General features: G+C 40.1%; 1 protein-coding gene across 1 annotated transcript in view; it reads left to right on the top strand.

The window, feature by feature from the left end:
- The first annotated feature begins 11,566 nt into the window (after positions 1 to 11,566).
- The window catches only part of LOC132834232 (zinc transporter ZIP1-like), a 51,480-nt gene continuing 41,029 nt past the window's right edge, over positions 11,567 to 22,017 (top strand). The window contains exons 1-2 of the mRNA XM_060852895.1: positions 11,567 to 11,675; positions 21,402 to 21,532. Of these exons, the coding sequence (XP_060708878.1) occupies positions 11,567 to 11,675; positions 21,402 to 21,532 (240 nt within the window). The remainder of the gene's footprint in view (positions 11,676 to 21,401; positions 21,533 to 22,017) is intronic.

The raw sequence follows: 22,017 nt of genomic DNA, 5'->3' as shown, positions 1-22,017 counted from the left end.
GTCTCGCCACGCCACATCAGGGAGTCCAAAGCTAGAGGGAACAGTTTTAAGTTGAGAGGGAAAAGATTTAAAAGGGACCTACATAGTAACTTTTTCACAAAGGGGTGGTATGTTTATGTAACAAGCTGCCAGAGAAAGTGATAGAGGAGAATACAATTACAAACTTTAAAACACATTTGGACAGGTACGTGGATAAGAACGTTTGAGGGATATGGGACTATATCAGTTTAGGAAACCTGGTCGGCATGGACAAGTTGGGCTAAAGGATCTGTGTCCTTACTATGTGACTCTGTGACTTGATTGAAATATATAACATAATAGTCTTAACAGTGTAGATGTGGAAAGAACAAAATAAAACAAAAAAACTACAGATGCTTACAATCTACAGGGCATGGAAGAAGGTGGTCAGGCTTGAAAATTAGTGAACTCAATATTGAATTCTGAAGGCTACAAAGTTGCTGGGTGGATGATAAGATACTGTTCTTGCAGCTTGGTCTGAGTCTCGTTGGAACACTGCAGCAAAGCTGAGAAATGTTGGACAAGAAGAACACTATTGTGTTGAAATGGTTGCTTATAATCCTTTAAATCTGGATGCTAGTGGAGTGAAAAGAGAGAACCAGGGGACCCTTTTGGTATTGTCAGCAAGAAATGAAGGGGGGAAGGCAGAAATGTGAGAATTGGGCTGGACATGATTAGGATGTCCAGCAGCCGTCATGTTTAATTATTTTCAGTTGACGGAAAAGGTGTACATCTCAGAGGCCCTGCTTGCAGAAGGTGGAATCATCCGGGACATGGTGGGTGCATGAAGGAAGGTATAATTATTGGAGTAACATGCTGTTGAATTCAGTAGCATTTCCGGCATTCTGCATATGCGTTTTTTTTGCAGTAAGGTACATAATCAAAACCTAGGGTGGCATGGTGGCTAAGAGGTTAACACTGCTGCCTCACAGCACCAAGGACCTAGGTTCGATTCCACCCTTGGGCAACAGTCTCGGATGGGGTTTGCACATTCTCTCAATGTCTGGATGGATTTCTGCCAGGTGATCCAGTTTCCTCCCACAATCCAGAGATGTGCAGGTTAGGTGGATTAGGCATATGAAATGCGGGGTAATAGGGTAGGGTAGTGAGTGAGTCAGCATGGATGCTCTTCGGAAGGTCAGTATTGATTTGATGGTCTAAGAGGTCTGCTTCCACACTGTAGGGATTGTATGATTTTAAAATATGCGATTGAACTGGAGAAATTGGGAGAATGGGTTGGAGTCCTTACAGGAAGCAGGGTGTATAGTCCAGCTAACTGTGACAGTCAGTGGGCTTGTTAGTGAATATTGGTAACCAGCCTATCTACAGAAATCGAAACAGAGAAGTTGAGGAAGGGAGGAGAAATGAATGGGCAAGGTCAAGGTGAGAACAGGATGGAAAATGGAAATAAATGTGATAAATCTTTCCAGTTTCAAGGAAGGGAAGGAAGAAGCACTGATGATATCATTGATGCACCAGAGAAATTTGTGGGAAGAGACCCAAATAGGACTGGAACAAGTAATGTTCCATGTACCTCAGTCCTTCACATCTGAGTTACTCCAACAATTTCTGTTGCGGATAGGGTCTTTCCTCTTATGGGAAAATCTAGAACCAAATGTGAGTGTTTAAAAAGCAGAGGTCAGCTTTTTAAAGCAAAGATTAAGCAAAGTTTTTTATCTGTCAGAGGATTGAGTGTTTTTGGAACACTCTTCCTGAAAAGGTTGTGGAACCTAAACTCTTGAATATTTTAAGATGGATTCTTGTTAACCAAAGGGTAAACAGTAATTGTGATTGCAACCTCAAATTTGAAATCAATCCCTATCAGTCACCATTTTATTTAAGAGTGAAACGGTTGCAAGGTGTCTGAAAGGCCTACTCCTGCTCCTAATTTGTTTGTACCTATGAGCAAGGGGGCAGGCTGAGAAAGACTGAAATATAAAATAATTATGTATTGTTCACAATTAACCATTGTTCCTATTGTAAGTTAAAAGTTAGATGAAAAAAGGAAAAGACAGATGTAAGACAGGTGCGAAGAGGGAAAAAGTAAGGTATCGTATAGAAAGTGCGAGGGAAACTCAAGAAAACAATTGAGAGCAAAGCAAGCAGCAAGATTAGGGAGAATTCCATGATATCCTACATTATCAATGGGAAGAGAATAACCAAGGAAAGAGTACGGCCCATTAGGAAACAAGGGGGTAATCTGTGCATGAAGCCAGAGGTCATTGGTGGAATGTTAAATGAGTACATCATATTTGTCTTCATTCAAGAGAAGGAGTTTACAGGTACAGAATTTAAGAAAATGGACTGTGAAGTTCTTGAGATTGATATTAGAAGCAAGGAAATAATGGAGAGTTTGACAGATTTAGAAGTGGACAGATCTCTAGGTCCAGATGAGTTTTATCCCAAGTTGTTGCGGGGGATGAGGAAGGAAATTACAGGGGCCATGACCCAAATTATTAAATTGTCTGTGGCAATAAAGTAGATGCCAGAGGTCTGGAGCTAATGTGGCTCAAACTTTCAAGAATGTTTGTAAAGATAGACCAGTAAGTCTAACATCAGTGATAGGGAAACTATTAGGAAAATAGTGAAGGAGAAAATTTAATCTCCATTTAGAGAGGCAAGGTTTGATCAGGAACAGTCCTGATGAAGGGCTTTTGCCTGAAACGTCGAATTTCCTGTTCCTTGGGTGCTGCCTGACCTGCTGCGCTTTAACCAGCAACACATTTTCAGCTCAGGAACAGTCAGCATGGCTTTTTCAAAGGGTAATTCATGCCTAATGAATCAAGTGCAGCTTTTTGAGATGGTGACCAAATGTTTGGATAAGGGTAGAGTATTTGATATAGTTTGCATGGATTTCAGCAAGGCATTTCACAAGGTTGCACATGGAAATCTTGGAAAGATGGTTAAAGCTCATGGAATCCAAGGTAGTTGGATTCAAATTTGGCTTAGCGATAGGAGATAAAGAATTGTGATAGACATATGACTGAAATCCAGTTAGCAGTGGTGTACCAAAGGCCTTAGTTTGGTGATATTCATAAATGATGTAGATGAAAATGTGGGCAGGATTACTGTCACAAAGTTAGTGTGTAAACATGGTAAAATTTTAAAATGAATTGAAAAGCAGTGCGTGGTGTTTTTAAGAGATTGTGCTTTTTGCATGATTGTGTGGCTGGACGAGCCAATCAAAATGATGAATTTATGATGCATTGGATAATAACTGAGGTATGCTGGAAAACTGAGGCAAACCTCAACAAAAGTGACTGTGCTAACAAACAAGCTGTAGAATCCAGACAGGCAGCAGATACAAACAGGTAGTATACAATCAATCTGGTAGCTGCAGACCACACAATATGCACCTGAATTTAGGTTTGAATAAATTCAAGTGGAATGCCCTCTCAGGGCAATTGGAAATATTGGTGTGTGTACTAGACGCAGGGGCGCCTCACACACTTATCTGGAGGGAGCTACGTATACCCAGCACCTCTAAGGAATGGATGCCTAAGGACCATCATTGATATGCCAATGCCTGTTTGGGTCCAATTGATCAGGGTGATTGAGCCTGATCGATTCAATGGTGAACAGTAAGGACCCTCCCAAAAAAGCGCGAAGACTTTCAGATATAAGAATCACTGCAACACCATGCTGGGTGCAATAACTTGAGACCAATCACAGAGAAGAGGCGATGCCCCTAGGATTACTGGAAGAAGCTGAAAATGTGTTGCTGGTTAAAGCACAGCAGGTTAGGCAGCATCCTATTCCTGAGATGCTGCCTAACCTGCTGTGCTTTAACCAGCAACACATTTTCAGCTGTGATCTCCAGCATCTGCAGACCTCATTTTTTACTGGAAGAAGACCAGATGATTGTTGCCACATGGATCAAGGCCAAGATCTAGTGTGGTGGGATATGATCATGCAGAGTTAAGTTAAAGCACAAGATAGATTTGTGTAAATCATTAGTTTATAGAGTATTTTGTTGTAATAGTATTAATTGTGTCAAATAAATGAATATTATTGTTTATTATTATTAAGAATCAACTTGCAGTTCTTTTGCTGTTTACAAGAGTTAAAACACACCTTGCAGCAGGAGCAACAAAAGTTTGCAAACATTGTGCAGAGAGGCCAAAATTGAAACAATTGTATCAAAAGACTTCAGTTAGCAGGCTTAAGCAGTATTTATTTTCCCTAGACACCAGTTTAAATTCAGCCAATTAATTTAAAAAGACACTTGGAGACTAAGGGCCAATTGATTTTAAAATTGATTGTTTGACACCCAGAAGCCAATCAAATTATAAACATTTCACAGGCAAGTATAAAAAACTGGGGCATTTGAAAATTGAGAGATCCACCTGCCTGAAAATGTGTTGCTGGTTAAAGCGTAGCAGGTCCGGCAGCATCCAAGGAACAGGAAACATATCCATCTGCCATCTAAGGAAATAAATATCTTGCTCTCACAAGAAATCTGTAAGATCTCTAAAATAAAACATTATCCATCCATCTATCCATCAAAGATACCACAGTATTTCCAGCTCAAATTCCTCACAGAAGAATTTGACAAAGAAATGGATTGTGACGTGAGATCAACAGAAGAAAGATTGGAGATAAAGCGGAGATGACATAGGCTGTGCAAATTTGGAGAATTTAAGTTTTACTTTACTATTTTCTTGTTAATTGTTTTTATACAAGTGGGACTTGTGTTTACTTGAACAGTATTCATTCCAGTAGAATTAATTGAGTTAGGGAATAGTTAGTTCTTATGGGAAAATTGTCCCATTTGATAGGAATTATGTTAAATTGTTTACCGTTAGAGTTGAATAAATAAATTGTTATTTGTTAATAATGAAGTGAGTGAAAGGATTTCATTAGGGTGGCATGGTGGCTCAGTGGTTAGCATTGCTCCACCACAGCACTAGAGATCTATGTTCAATTCCCACCTCAAGCAACTGTCTGTATGGAGTTTGCACATTCTCCTCGTTATCTGCGTGGGTTTCATCCCACAGTCTAAAGATGTGCAGGTCAGGCCATGCTAAATTGCCCACAGTGTTAAGTGCATTAGTCGGGGTAAATATAGGGTAGGGGAATGGGTCTGGGTTGGTTACTCTTCAGAGTGTTGGTGTGGATTTGTTGGGCCAAAGAGCCTGTTTCCATACTGTAGGGAATCTAATCTAATTTCATTTAACCACTCCTTTGTAATAGATTGAGGTTGAGGTTGAGAGGTAGGTTATACTCCTTGTCACACTTCTTTATCAGGTTACAAGGCGAGGCGACCTTCTCTCGGCGTTTTGGTTGTAATTATCAGAGGAGTGCCGACCTCCGCTCCGTAACATTACTGAACACCAGGTATATATATCATAGAATCCCTACAGTATGGAAGTAGGTCATTCAGGCCATCGGGTCTACACCAACCCTTCGAAGAGCATCCCATTCAAACACAACAACCCCCTCATCCCACTGCTACCCTGTCCCTGCAACCCAGCATTTCTAATGGCTAACCCAACTAGCCTGCACATCCCTGGGGCAATTTAGCATGGCCAATCTACCCAAACTGCACATCTTTGGACTGTGGGACCAAACTGTGAGGAAACCCAGATAATCACCCGAGGCTTGAATCAAAGATGGGTGCCTATATTACACATATTATTGGTTATAACCATACTCCTTTCATTATAGACAATGACTTGTTTGGTTCTCTGTTCAAAATCACAAGCACTTCCCGGTTAGTGACTTTAGAAAAAAATAACTCTGAAAAGATGACTAAGTAAATTAGAATATGTTTAACAGGGGAATAATGTCAGAATCTAAGATTGAAGTCTATTTAGTTTAGTTCTGAAAGTCTACTCTGCTGAAAGCTGAATTGAAAGCTTTTAATTCAAAACAATTCCAGAATTGATACAATGTAAAATGAAATAATTTATTTTAGCCTGTTACAATTCATTACTAAAAAACCAATTCAATGCCTTATAACTAAAAGAACCTTAGGATGAAGTATTGAGCAGAAGAAAACAAAATTGATTCTAGAATTCACAACGTGGTGTCATGGGGACAGCTTAATGGATCTGGACTGACAGAATACATCTCATGAACTAGACAGGATTTTCACTTTGGTTCCGAATATAAATGTTAGTTATTCTTTTCTTTCTTTATCAGGGTAGACAAATACTTAGCAAGCTTCAACCAAAATTACAGATTCAAAGAAGACATTCTCAAGAACAATGACAGATGTACGGAGGGACTTTCCCTCTGTTTCCACATGCCAAACTCAGTGACAGAGGGAACTAGGAACTAGTCACTGGTTATGTTTTTCATGGTGGTTGCACATTGGATTAGCTTGCAGCCATTTTCTCTGTTTAAATAAGAGTGGCAGGCACGCTCTCAAGTCTGGATGGGCAGTTAGAGGTTGATTAGCCTCAAAGGTGCAGGTTTCAGCAGATGGTAAATTAATGTGCTCAACATGAAAGTTCCTACTCCAGTCTTAGAAAATCTTAAATGAGGTAAGACCTAAATCTTTGGGGTCCAGGTAAGCTTTAGGATTTCTTATTTGGCCTTCTTAGAAGTATGTTTCCTCTTTCTCCTGAAGATTAACCATGTTTGGGTGGGTGATTTGCTTCATCGAGAATTTCCATTTCCCAAATATATAGGAATTTTATCCTTTTCTTTAATCAAGGAGGAAGATGCTGTCAAAGTTAGTGGGAAAGAAGAAATAGTTGAGATATAGCCTAAAGGTTGATAAATAGAGGATACTAGAAAGGGTGGTTGCTGTTAAGGTTGCTAAACTGCTGGGATTGGATCAGATAAATCAAGGATGCTGAAAGGATGATATGTAAGTTTTTAGATGACACAGAGATTGGCTGGATTTGGCTACAGATGTGAAGTACTTATTTAAGACTCTACCAGTGTCTTCCAACTTCATGCGCAGATTGCCCCCTTGGTCTTTTGTCAGCTTTACACTTTCCCTGGTTACTTTATTTCCCTTGACGTACTAGCAGAATATCTTGGCATTCTCTCTTAACTTATCCACCAGCATTTCTTCACATCCCCTCTTTTCTCTCCTAATTGTTTTCATAAGCATCCCCAGAACTTTCTATATTCCTCTAGGGCCTCCATCGTTTTGCTCTCTTTGTACTGGTTATATGTCTCTCTTTTTCTTTTTATCCAGGTGAAGAGTAGGCCAAACAGCAGATAAGATCTGGATGTAGATTTGTTTGCTGAGCTGGAAGGTTCATTTTCAGACATTTCATCACCATACTAGGTAACATCCTCAATGAGCCTCTGGATAAAGCACTGCTGATGATTTCTGCTTTCTATTTATATGTTTGGGTTTCTTTGGATTGGTGTTGTCATTTCTTATGGTGATGTCTCTGTTTGGCTTGTCCTAGAATGGATATGTTGTCTGAGTCGAAGTGGCGTCCTTCCTCATTCATATGTAAGAATACTAGTGAGAGGGAGTCATGTCGTTTTGTAGCTAGTTGATGTTCATGTATCCTGGTGGCTACTTTTCTGCCTGTTTGTCCAATGTAGTGTTTGTTACAATCATTGCACTGCATTTTGTAAATGACATTAGTGTTGCTTGTTGTCTGTATAGGGTCTTTCAAGTTCATTAGTGTGTTGGTGGGTTTGTGGGCATGAGAATTCCTAGAAGCATGGTATTCCAACCAGAACTCTATTAACAAACACATTGACTTGGACCCGATTTACCACCCTCAACAAAAAGTACAGCAAATGACATCACCACAGCAAATGACATCACCAACCCAAAGAAACCCAAATATATAAATACAAAGCAGGAATCATCAGCAGTGCTTCGTCCAGAGGCTCACTGATGATGTTACCTAGAATAGTGATGAAACATCTGAAAATGAACCTTCCAGCTCAGTGAGTAAATCTACATCCAGAACCTCAACCTGAGTTACAAATCTTCTTAAAACCCACTAGCAGGTAAGATAGAACAAAGAACTGTGAATGCTGGAGATCTGAAACAAATGAGAACAAAACTGCTAGTGAAACTCAGCATGTCTGTCAGCACCTGTGGAGAGAGAAATTTAATGTTTTGAATGCAGATCCTCAAGATCATTGGACTGAAAACATTAACTCTGTTTCTATCTCCACAGATGCTACCAGACCTGTTGAACTTCTCCAGCAGTTTCTGTTTTTGTTTGTAGCAGATAAGGCATGATTAGTAAGTTTGCAGATGGCTCTAAAATAGGTGGTATCGTGGTCAGTGAAGAAGATTATCATAAATTGCAGCTGAGCAAGTGTGCCAAGAAATGGCAAATGGTGTTTCATACAGATTAGTGTGAGATCTTGCAATTTGGAAAGTCAAATCAAGGTAGGAGTTTGTGGTGAATGGTAGGACCTCAAGGAGTATAGTGGGACAGAAAGACCTTAGAGTTCAGGTGCACGGTTCTCTGAAAGTGAAGTCACAAGTAGATAGGCAGTGAAGTAGGCATCTGGCACACTAGCCTTCCTTAGTCAGGGCATTGAGTATATAATTTGGAAAGTTATGTTGCCATAGGACGGTGGTGAGGCCACACTTGGAGTATCATGTTCAGTTTTGATCACTTTGCTATAGGAAGGATGCTATTAAACTGGAAAGAATACAGAAGAAATATACGACTACATTGCCAGGAGTTAAGGGTCTGAGTAACAGGGAGAGGTTGGACAAGCTAAGATTTTTTCTTTAGAGTATAGGATAATGAGAGGGAACTTTATAGAAGTGTACAATATCATGAGAGGCATGGATAGGGTGAATGCACTCACTCTCTTTCCCAAAGTTGGGGAAGTTGAGGTCAACGGGACATCAGTTTAAAGTTAGAGGGGAAAGAATATAAGGAAACCAGAGGAGCAACTTTTTTACACAGAGGGTGGTATGCATATGGAATGTCAGGGGAAGTAGTTGAAGTGGGTACATTAACAACATTTAAAAAGCATTCGGATAAGTACATGGATAGGAAAAGTTTAGAATGACATGGGCCAAGTGCAGGGAGATGGGGTTAACATGGATGGACATTTCGGTTGGCGTGACCAGTTTGGGCCTTACTATAGGACTCTATGACTCCATGATTGCATAATAAGAAACAATTTCAGCACTGTGGAACAAAAACTCCTCACAGGCACAAACAGTGCTAGTTATGACAGCGTGAAATATTGTGTTATCGGTTATCTTTACTAACTCACTCACCAGCTCACTATACTCATTAATACTGGATTCCTGTTCATTCATTCATAAACCTTTACTAAATCGTTATTAATCACTCACCAGCTCACTATACTCATTAATACCGGATTCCTGTTCATTCATTCAAAAAACTGTGATTTTGCAGTATATTTTACTATTGCAAGATAGACTAAAACTAAAGCAATAATTCCAAACCGATTACTGCTCCTTCACAACTACAGGGCATATCACATCTATTTACATCAAAAGCTATCTCTGAATAAATATGAAAGACTACTAACTTACTCAGAACAATACCATACTCACCGTCATGTCTTCATTAACTATCCGAAACTAATGAAAGACTATAATATTAATCAGCCCTTACCAACCATCTCTTGGACCTGAATAGATTACAGAACACCAAACATTTGCCCCAATTAGTATGTAATATCTTTTAACTGGACTGTTATCCTTTTTGAAACTAATTGTCAAAACAGCACCTATGTGAAACTGCATGGATGAATGAAAAAAAATTGGCAAATAGTAAACAAATCTCACAAACCTGCTGTGGTAATCAGCACAGTACTTTTATTAAGTAACTTATTTAGAGCAAATAGACCAAATATTTTTATTAACATATATTAACTTAAAAGACAAAAGGATAATACCTCTTAATTATGCAAGCTGACCGGACAGGCATTTTCAATCCTGTCAGGAATAGCAGCCAGCAATTAGCACGTTTTAATCCATCTCTTGTCTTCCAGAACAAAAACCCTTTAAACCTTTGTTTACTACAAATAAAAACAAGTAACACCACAGTCATGAAATTTTAATATATATAACAACTATGTATAAAGAAGCTATTGTAAGAACTGTTATTCAGGATTCTATTGTCGCCTCCAATTTGTGCTACTTGTGGTTGCTGAATAAAGAGGCTATTTTTGCCATTCACCAATTTCAGTCATTATTTGAATACAATCTCACAACGGCTATCTATTGATCACTCCCAGAAGATGCAGAGTGAGGACAAACTTTCAAAGTAGCAGAAAGACAAATGATTCCTTAGATGTTCATGTGATTGTCATTTCTGCATTAGAAAATAAAACCAAGGCATCCCATGGGAAAATTAGTAATTCAACCAAATTAATTCTAATGGAATTGGTTTATGTCAATAGCGATCTCAGTAATTTTAGGTTTCATACAGAAGTGAGTGTCACTGTCTTATGAGGTCAATACCATGACTGAAGAAACAATTGAAACTTTATGGCATGGCTGGAAAACCCCTCAACTGACACATTCAGTAACACACCCTTGTTTACCAACTGGCCAAGGGACACCCAGTAGAAAATTTCAATGACTTCATGGCAGAATCTAGAAATAAAACTTTACTGAGATCATATAAAATGATACAAAAATCAGTGTGTATATAGCCAAGAGGAATCAATGGCCAGCAATTCAAAATACATTTGAGCAAAGTTCAACAAGGTGTTGAAAGGTGACCAGTCAAAAGTCCAGTGAGTTGGCAGAGCACATACTTTGAACAGTGATAACATTTCAAAATCCTAGATGACCTACTAGTGCATGACTTGTTTTTCTATCTTACCGTCAGGAAAATGTCTTGGAAAATATTAATGTGTATCCAAATCTTAATTAGTAGTACAGAGACCACAGATTTCAATAAAGATTGAAGATCTCATACCCCCTCATGAAATCTGTGAATAAGCAAGCTTTCCAGGTCTGGAACACACTGAAGACAAGGCAGAGGACAGATTAGAAGATAATTGTAATGAAGGTGCATATTATATTATTATTTAGGAATGTGCATTCTAAATTGGTGTTTGCTTTTTAGTTTTGAGAGGCTTTTAACACACAGCAACTCATTTTCTTTAGCTGAGGGAAAGATATTTCCAAGAATCATGTGACTTAAGTTAAATTGCAAACATACAATCAAAGAACAAGAATAGGCTATTCGGCCCTTTGAGCCTGCTCCGCTGATCAATAAGATCATGGCCGATCTGATTTTAACCTTAACTCTACATTCCTACATATCCTTGATAATCAGATGTAATTCTTTCTCTGTTTCATGTTGTTGAGTGAAGAATCCTTCGTCGAGCATAACATTTCAATGGAGATAGATGTGTCATCCTTATCTCTTTAGTCTGAGTAAATTCGCCAGGTAAAATAACCAATTATCTACTAATATAATGCAAGGACTCTCTTTCACAACCTTTCCCCTCGCCTGAGCGTGGTAACCCTAGTCATTATATTTTGATTTGATCTGATTTTCCTCAATGCCACCTGTGATTAGGTGGTATCAGCGTGAGGGTGGAGTGCGTCATAGGGCGGGGTGAATGGTTTTGTGGGGTCAGGTCGTGGGATATGCTCAGTATTGTGATGGAGTTGTTTATGATCCAGGTCGGCTGTTTGGTGGCACTGATGTTGCTGCCAACTTTGTGTGGACTGTTCCCGGTTACAGCCCGAATCAGGCTGGCGGCAGCAACATGTGAGTGTTCGAAAGCTCGAAGTGGGTGTCTGCTTATCCGGAGGACTGGGATAGAGGCTGGCAAACTTTCCATTGAATGAAATGTGTGCTTCTTTGGGGGCATATGGAAGCGGGTGTCTCCTTTAGCGTAGTGTGACTTTGTTGGGGGAGCAATGGTAAGGATAATCTGCCTGTTTCATGCATGGGGATGGTGTCGTCTCCTGAGGGCGATACTGTCTTCTCTCCCCACCCCCACACCCCCTTAGAGGTTTTACTTCGAGAGAACCTGCTTGCCTTCGTACCCCTCGATCAGGGAAAGCTGTATCCGCCCTTTCTCCTTGCAATTATATTCCTACTCCTTTTATTGGCCTGCTTATACAACTCTGAAGAATTGAGGTGTAGCACAATCCTGAAATTGAAAGCTACATAGCTAAAAGTTAAAATCACACAACACAAAGCTAGAGTCCAACAGGTTTAATTAAAAGCACCAATTAATTGGAAGCTTCCTATTAAACCTGTTGGACAATAACTGGTGTTCTGATTTTTGACTTTGCCAAGCCCAACACTGGCATTTCTAAATCATAGCTAAGACTTATTCAGTTCATGCATTTTGTACCATATTACTTAGTCATAAAGATGTACAGCATGGAAACAGACCCTTTGGTCCAACCAGTCCATGCCGACCAGATATCACAACCCAATCCAGTCCCACCTGCCAGCACCCAGCCCACATCCCTCCAAACCCTTCCTATTCATATACTCATCCAAGTGCCTCTGAAATGTTGCAATTGTACCAGCCTCCACCACTTCCTCTAGCAGCTCATTCCATACACGTACCACCCTCTGTGTGAAAAAGTTGCCCCTTAGGTCTCTTTTATATCTTTCTCCTCTCACCCTAAACCTATGCTCTCTAGTTCTGGACTCCCCAACCCCAGGGAAAAGACTTTGCCTATTTACCCTATCCATGCCCCTCATAATTCTCGCCAACTTTCTAAAATGGCCATGACTGAAGATAATTGAGGCGGAAGTAGTGGATGGGCAAGAGGATAAGGTTGAATGGGGCACAGTTTGCAGGAGAAGTTGGATGGAGAAAGTGAACTTGAACACTGGTACTGCTGTTCAAAACTGTGTGGAAGTGCAGAAACTGGTTATAAACTGTAGGAACGCTAGAAATGAAATTGACAAGTTTGAGAGCTTCTCCATGATTGTCAATATTCGTAATTGTGCTCCTCGTAAAGTCGAACCTGCAAAATCTAGTGATTTTACATAAAATTTTCAACAATTTAGAGGAAATTACAGGAAATGAATTCTATTAATGTTTAAAGTTGAGGTAATTGAATAACAATACAATACTGAACATCAACTTTTATTGGAATGAGCAATCTTCTGCCGTTTTGAGAAGACTTGTAGCTCAGCGAGTAAACCTGCATCCATTTCTAAAAGTCCTGAGATTCGGTATTCTGCATTGCCCCACTTCTCTCTCGATCTCGCCCCGCCCTCCTCGCTGCCTCCGATGAGACTTTGACTTTGACGGCCTCCAGTTTTTAATCAAATCATCGCAATCAACTCCAGGCAATAATGAACACATTGTTTTGAATATTTAGTTTAAGATTATTTTCTGATTAAAAGAATATCTGTGATGAAGTGTTGGATTTAATTGAATCGAAATATGAATCGAACGGATTAAGGATCATGAGAAGTTTGGAAAAGGTGTGGAATAAATTCAATCGAGGATGGATTGAAGACGTTGGGACTCCTTTCATGTGAAGAAGGCTGAAAAGAGATTTGATAAAAGTTTTCAAAATAATGAGTTAGCTGTCAAGGAAGTTCTGAGGAAGAGTCATCGGACACGAAACTTTAATTGTTTTCTCTTTGCAGATGTTGCCAAACCTGCTGAGCTTTTTCAGCAACTTCTATTTTTGTTTGATTTACAGCATCCACGGCTGTTTTAGGATTTTGATGTCCGTCTTTAGGTTGAAGTTCCAATTCCTAAAGGAAAAATGAAAGGGTATACACTTAAAGTAATGCGGAAATAAATCAAGGGAGTGATGGAATGCGTTGGAGACAGGTTCAATTTGAGCCATTCAGGAGGGTACTGGATGATTTAGAAATGGCGTGCTTGGATCTGAAGAACAAGCTTGAGATTAACACAAGGTATTAGAACTGGTGTGGGCATGATGGGCCAAATGGCCTCTTGATAATTCATGATTCTATGAATGAACTCTGATAATTATCACTCATTCTAAAACAAGGCAGTCTTCTTAGATAGAGACAGCATGTATTGCATTACACATACAATGGCAATGACCATGCAGGCTGAAACTAGGAATGCACAAAAGGTCAGGAGAAGATCATTATGGATCAGGAAGAGGGTTTGTTGTGTCTGTGGAAGGTGGTCAGGGTACGGATATTGCAGTGAGTACCAGGATGGGTTTTGTAGTTAGAAGCATGAGGATTAGTGGGTCACTTATTAAAATGTTGATTCACAGGTAAGGGCAATGACTTGAACCAAGTTACATTCAACAGATACCTGGTTAGGAACAAAAAAAGGCATCACAACTGCTGAGGTAATAGGTTCAATAGGTCAGACTCCAGAGTTGAGCAGGATATAAAAGCCTTCTAGTTGAAGGGCTTTTGCCTGAAACATTGATTTCTTCACGCCCACCTCCCCCCCCCCCCCCCCTCCCCCCAACTCCTCAGGCCTGACCTGTGCTTTTCCAGCACCACACTCTTGACCCCAGGATATAAAACAACCAGCCTGAGGGTACGGCTGATCTAGGGAGCAACTGAGCATGCACAAACAGCTGAAATTGTATTAAACAGAATAAAATCATTGTGCCGAATGAGGAGAATTGTTGAAGAGTTGTGCTTAAGGAAAATAGTAGAACATCTGACTAGCTGCTCAGACCCTGTGACACCTCAGGAATTTTTTTTTATAAAACAGCACTTTCATATATTCAGTCCCATGGCATGCTTTATCATCAGTGGACCATATAATCCACATGAGGTCAATTTATTAATAGCAGGTTACCTTACTCTTTTGAAGATTAAATAGGAAATCTATTGTATTTGTTTTAATCTTTCCGTGCCTTTACCTATACCAGACAGATTTAGCCAGTTTGCTATGGATAGCGAAGGTCAATTAGATGGGGATGGGGGGGGGGAAGAATGCAACAAATGATCCAGTTTACACCACCATATCTGAGAAGACATTTTGTCAAACTATCATCTGACATCTTTTCATCAGGTCAATTTGCAAACACATCAATCTAATGGGGAAAAGCATTTTTATACAGTGCAAGAGGAGAGTGCTGCTCAACTGGCAAGTGGATTCTAGTAGAGGTGTTACCATGGATGATGTATGGCAAGAGCCCATTTGATCCAGTGTTTTTGCACCTGTCATTAAGTATCTACTATAGCACCATTTTCAAGTACCAGGCTCATGGCCTTGTCTGGCAGTTCAAGTATCTATCTAAATAGTCCTTAAATGTTTTGAGGGTTTCTGCATCTATCATGCTTTTCAACAGTGAATTCTCTATGCATCACCCTCTGTATGAAATTAAAAAATCCTCAAACCCTCTGCTCCTGACTTTGAATCTGGGCCCACTAGATATTGACCCCTCTACTAAGGAGCGGTTTCTCACTACAGTTTTCCTCAAACTTTGTACACCTCAATCAGGTCCCCCTCATCCATCTCTGCTCAGAGGAAAATAATCCCAGCCTATCTAGTTCTTTTCATAGCTGAATCACTCTAGCTAAGCAAAATATCCTGGTGAATCTCTCTACACGCTCTCCATTGATGAGCAGAACTGCACAGTGCATTCCAGCTAGCCTATATACAGCTCCACCATAAACTCCTTGCTCTTGTAATCAATGCCTTGAATAATAAAAGCAAATATCCAAAATATTGTCTTAAACACTTTTTTCAGCTCATCTTGCTGCCTTCAAATATCTATGAATACACATACCCCTGATCCTCTGTACTTTCTAGGATTCTACCATTCAACATGTACTCCATAGTTAGTCCTCCCAAAATGCACCACCTCACTTCTCAGATTAAATTTGCCACTTTTCTGTCTATAACCCATCTACGTTGTCCTGAAGAGTAAAGCTTTCCTCCTTGTATTTACTACTGTCATTTTTCATGCCACTGAATTATCTAGACACAGCAGATAAAACAACAAACAAAGGGACCCACCACTGATTCCAGTGGTATGCTACCAAACACATCTTCCCATCACGAAGTTACCCTTCAACCAACTCTTTCAGTTTCCATCAGTTAATGTCTCAAAGATTCACCGCATCTGTACAAGATTGTTCAAAGCAGACTGGTTAAATGGAAGTTTATGTAGATGGTATTAACTATACTAGTCTCACCTACACATGCAGTCATCTTTTTGAAAAACTCAAAACAAGGCATGCTGATTATATCATTGATTAATCCTTGCCTCTCCAAGTAGAGATTGTCCCAGAAAATTTTCTAATAGCTTCTCTATCATTGATATTTGACTCTCAGGTTTGCAGTTTCATGGCTTATCCCTGCCATCTATCTTGAATAATAGTACCACATTAGCACTCCTCCAGTCATCCATTTTGATGTTGATTGGTCAAGACGTTGCCCTGAGGAAAGCTCCAGAGAATGGCTGTTGCTTTATTAATAGTTGAAATACATTCAGTGTGTCACATAAAATAAAACCAAGAACTGCAGATGAAGATCTGAAACAAAAACTGAAATTGCTGGAGAAACTTGGCAAGTCTGGCAGCATTCATGGAGAGAAAGCAGAGTCAATATTTCAAGTCCAATTCAGAAGAAAGATCACAGAATCACGGATGCTGCCAGACATGCTGCATTTCTCCAGTAATTTGTTTTTGTTCTGTGTGCATGTGCTGTTTCCATCTACAAAGAACAAGGCCTTGTGAATGATCTATATTTTCCAGTACCCACAAGTGCACTATACTATAAGCTCAATTGACAATCTTAACTTGGTTGTTAACATAACTATCACAATCAAGATTATTTGGCAAATCCCATCAAATCACAGAATCACATTTAACATTGAGTACAGCCAGCATTTTGCTTGTTGTGAACAGCTGAAGAAATATGTTTGGTGCAATCTAACAGTCTTTAGAATATATGGACTATGTACAAAGCTTCACACCAGCATTGGAAACAAAATAATCTGTTTCACGCTGCTACTGTGTGTTAGCAACTTGAGATATTCATCACTAATAGGATAATGATGAGTCAAGGCAAAAAAGCATTCTAGTTGACAACAATGAGTCATGTATGTGACATTCAGTAAGATTATAATAATTCTTCTACTGTAGCTCACTACAGATTGGTTTGCATTTCTCCCCCTCATTACCTTGGGGCAACATCATGGTGCTGCCTGTATTTCACTTGATCCACTCAGTTTGAAACTTGCTCAACTCCACCCGGAAATCTCCCAACAGGATTGATGCTCTTCTCCAGGGGTCATTACTACGGAATCCACTCTGACACAATGGCGAAAGACAAGAGGGACCCCATCAGCCAATGTGACTAAAATTAGTTGTTGCATATATTCCTCAAACTCTAAAACTGCACCTGGCTGTGATTCCAGAATGTCAGACTTGGCCAGGGCGCTAAAGCATATGGAACAATCATGTTCATCTTATACCCATCTGCCATCCCTATCAAAGAGAGTATCTCCTCAATATTAAGCTCTTGAACCTCCCTTGGCTACCTCAAGTTCACAATTCTCACTACCTTTTGGCAATCCCTCTCTGATATTCTATCCTATCTAGCAGATTTTCCTGGATTATGCTACTCCCCACATTCTCTATTTCCTCTCTAGTCCAGCTAGTTTCTCGAAATGGAGAAAGATGACCAGTGGTGTTCCAAAGGGGTCAGTATTGGGGCCACTGTTGTTTGTGATATATATAAATGATCTGGAAGAGGGCACTGTTGGTATGATCAGCAAGTTTGCAGATGACACAAAGATTGGCAGAGTAGTAGAAAGCATAAGGGGCTGTCAGAGAATACAGGAGGATATAGCTAGACTGGAGAGTTGGGTGGAAAAGTGTCAGATGGCTTTCAATGTGAGGTGATGCATTTAGGCAAGTCTAATTCGAGAGCGGATTATACAATGAATGGAAGAGCCTTGGGAAAAGTTGATGGGCAGAGAGATCTGGGAGTGCAGGTCCACTGTACCCTGAAGGCGGATGCACAGGTGGATAGAGTGGTCAAGAAGGCATATGGTATGCTTGCCTTCACTGGATGAGGTATTGAGTATAAGAACTGGCAAGTCATGTTAAAATTATAGAAGACAGTGGTTTGGCCGCATTTAGAATATTGCGTACAGTTCTGGTTGCCCATTACCAAAAGGATGTGGACACTTTGGAGAGGGTACAGAGAAGGTTTACGAGGATGTTGCCTGGTAGATTAGGTTTATTTTTACTAGAAAAAAGGAGACTGAGGGGGAACCTGATTGAGGTTTACAAAATCATGAAGGGTATAGACAGGGTGGATAGAGACAAGCTTTTTCCCAGGGTGAAGGATTCAATCACCAGAGGTCAGGCTTTCAAGGTGAGGGGTGGAAAGTGTAAGGAGGATACACGCAACAAGTACGTCACACAGAGGATGGTGGGCATTTGGAACGCGTTGCCAGCAGAGGTGGTAAAGGCAGGCACGGTAGATTCATTTAAGATGCGTCTGGACAGATGCATGAGTAGGTGGGGTGCAGAGGGATACAAATGCTTAGGAATTGACCGACAGGTTTAGATAGTACATTTTGGATCGGCTCAGGCTTGAAGGACCGAAGTGCCTGTTTCTGGGCTGTAAATTTTCTTTGTTCTTTGTTCTACTTGCTGATCTCCATCTCCCTCCAGACATTTTCAGGTATTTCATCTCACCATTTGAATACTCCTTGGCATCCCAAGTGAGCTAATTCTTATTGCTAGAAAAATGGAATGGCTTGAAGGTGGATAAATCACCTAGATCAGATGGACTACACCCCAGAGTTCTAAGGGAGGTAGTTTAAGAGATAATGGAGGCATTAATGCTGATCTTTCAGGAATTGCTGGAATCAGGGAGGGTCCCCAGGGGACTGGAATATCACTAATGTGACACGCCTGTTTTAAAAGCCTAACCTCATTGTGGGTAAGATCCTGATGATAAAGTATTGGGAAATCAATGGTTTAAAAACCTCCCTTTTAAGTTTTCATCTTGCAATAATAATTTGTCTTCCAAGTTTAAAATGGAAGTCAGTGACCATGTGAATAAATTAAATAATATAAGACACTTGGCATAACCTTGTAGCTGTATTTTCTTGGGCAAAACTTCCATCATGTCCAATAAACAAAACACTGATAAATGTTTAGCTTTATCTACTTTGATGCAAGAGAATGGCAACAGATGTACAAACGTTTAAATTGAAACAAACCAATGATGTATGTGAACAGGACTAAAATGTATTAATCATCTAATTTTAATTGAGAATTTAATTAGATGAAGAAACATTACATTGGCATTGAATTATATGAAATTGTTATACACAAGGGCTATAAAATATGCTGCCTTTTTTTTGCTTTAAAAAAACCCAGATCTCTCAGTCCATCCAGGGATATCTTGATTGATTCACTGGGCTATTGATCTCTTGCTGGCTTAATCGAGATAAAGTAAGTTTAAGATTGAAATTTTTGTGTGGTCTGAGACTTTCTTTTTGAGTCAACATTGGAATCTATTGTGAAAGATGAGACTTCAGAATACTTGGAAAAGTATGGTAAAGTAGAGCAAAGTCAGCATGGTTTCATCAAGGGGAAGTCATGCCTGACAAATCTGCCAGAATTCTGAGGAAATTGATGAGCAGGTTAGACAGAGTCAATGGATGTTACCTACTCTAACTTCAAGAAGACCTTTTGGTAAGGGGCCGCACAGGATGCTGCTGTGTAAGGTGGCACAGTGGTTAGCACTGCAGCCTCACAGCGCCTGAGACCCGGGTTCAATTCCCAACTCAGGCGACTGACTGTGTGGAGTTTGCACGTTCTCCCCATGTCTGCGTGGGTTTCCTCCGGGTGCTCCGGTTTCCTCCCACAGTCCAAAGATGTGCGGGTCAGGTGAATTGGCCATGCTAAATTGCCCGTAGTGTTAGGTAAGGGGTAAATGTAGGGGTATGGGTGGGTTGCGCTTCAGCGGGTCGGTGCGGACTTGTTGGGCCGAAGGGCCTGTTTCCACACTGTACGTAATCTAATCTAATCTAAGATGGTGTCGGAGGCAGGGTGCTCATATTGGTAAAGCTTGGTTTGTCTGGCATAAAGCAGGGTTAAAAGAGTTCTTCTTAGGATGGCCGTCAGTGACAAGTGGTATTCCGTAAGGCTCAGTGATAGGACCACAACTTTTCATTTAATACACTAATGATCTGGATGAAGGAACTGAAGGCATTCTGGCATAGATTCCAATACAGATACCTAGAGGGATAGGTAGTATTGAGGAGGCAGGGAAGCTGCAGAAAGATTATGGACAGATTATGAGAGTGGGCAAAGAACTGGCAGATGGTGTACAAGGTGGGAGGGAAGAAGAATAGAGGCATGGACTAATTTCTAAGTGGGGAGAAAACTCTAAAGTGCAAAGAGACTTGAGTTCTAATCCAGGATTCGCTCAAGGTAAACTTGTAGGTTGTGTCAGTGGTCAGGAAGGCAAATGCATTGATGGCATTTATTCTGAGAGGACTCTAATCTAAAAGCAGGGATGTACTTATGAGACTTAGGGCTCTGGTCAGACAACATTTGGAGTGTTGTGTGCAGTCTTGGGCTCCATGTCTCAGGAAGGATGTACGGGCCCTGGATCATGTTCAGAGGAGATTCACAAGAATGGTCACACGAATAAAAAGCTTAACCTATGAGGAACGTTTGTACGTGGAGTTTAGAAGAACAAAGGGGGCATCTAATTGAAACACAATACTGAAATGTCTGGACAGAGTGGATGTTGGGAAGATCTTTCCATTCCTAGGAGAGACTAGGACCCAAGGGCAAAGCCATGGATTAAAGGAAGACCTTTTAGAACATAGATAAAGAGAAACTTCTTCAGCAAGAGTGGTGAATCTATGGAATTCATTGTCACAGAAGGCTGTGGAGGCCAGGTCATTCAGTATATTTAAGACTAAGGTTCTTGAATATTGAGGGTTATGGGCTAAAAGCGGGAGAATGGGGTTCAAAAACTTATTGGCCATCATTGAATGGCAGAACAGACTTAATGGACTGAGTGGCCTAAATTTTGCTCCTATGTCTTGTGTAAGGAGGCTAAGGCTTGGGAATAAGGAGTCAAAGTCCACCACAGCAACTTGCAAAACTTTAAATAAATTAATTAAAAATGAATTAAAAGCTAGTCTCTGTATTGGTAACTACAAAATTGTCATCAGTTGCCTTTTTAATTAAATCCTGTTTGATTCAGTAATATTCTTTAGGGAAAGAAATCTGTAGTCTTTATCTAGTCAGGTCCATGTGTGACTTCAGACCCACAGCAATATGGTTGACTTATAACTGTCTTACTAGGGCCATGCAGAAAACAATCAGTTTGAGAGCAACTAGGGATACATGCTGTGGAGTAAAGACCACATCTCTTGAAATAGTTCTTTTGAATTGCTGAATTCTTGTGTTGAAATAGGGTTATGGTTAATATATTTCTGCAAAACCAATATATTTTGCAACTCTAATTTATTGGTGTGATGCAACATGAACTAATATTTACCCCTTCCATTCTTTGTTTAGCAAGTCAGCAATTCTTGCTGAGCCTATGCAGTTCCTTCGCTGGAGGGGTTTTTCTTGCTGCATGTCTATTAGATGTCCTACCAGATTACTTTTTTCATATCAATGAAGAGCTGGAAAAACTACAAATTCAGGTATTACTCTCTGTGGTCAATATGTTTGAGTGGGTGAATGTATGGATATTTAACCTTTACAGATTTAGATACATAGTCACACAGCATTTCAGCCCGCCATAAAATCAAAAGAACTGCAGATGCTGTAAATGCAGAAACAAAAACAGTTTGCTGGAAAAGTTCAGCAGGTCTGGCAGCATCTGTGAAGACAAATCAGTTAACATTTTGGATCCATTGACCCTTCCTCAGAACTGACAGTAGCTTGGAAAATGTTGGCTTATATGCAGAAGATAAGGTGGAGGTAAGGGGTAAATGATAAATGGGGATAGAGCCCAAAAAGAACAGTTGAACAGATGAGTGAATAATGATCTGGCTAGGAGAATGACTAGCTGTTAGTGGAGACTGTTAGTAGCTTACAATAGGTAGTGTGTAATAGACTGTGATAATAAGGCCTGGACTGTAGGTTTGGGGCTAGGACATAGGAGATTTTAGTCCCTAAAATAATT

The sequence above is a fragment of the Hemiscyllium ocellatum genome, chromosome 39, assembly GCF_020745735.1.
Source record: "Hemiscyllium ocellatum isolate sHemOce1 chromosome 39, sHemOce1.pat.X.cur, whole genome shotgun sequence".
NCBI lineage: Eukaryota > Metazoa > Chordata > Chondrichthyes > Orectolobiformes > Hemiscylliidae > Hemiscyllium > Hemiscyllium ocellatum.
This window is presented reverse-complemented; position numbering and strand designations above follow the sequence as displayed.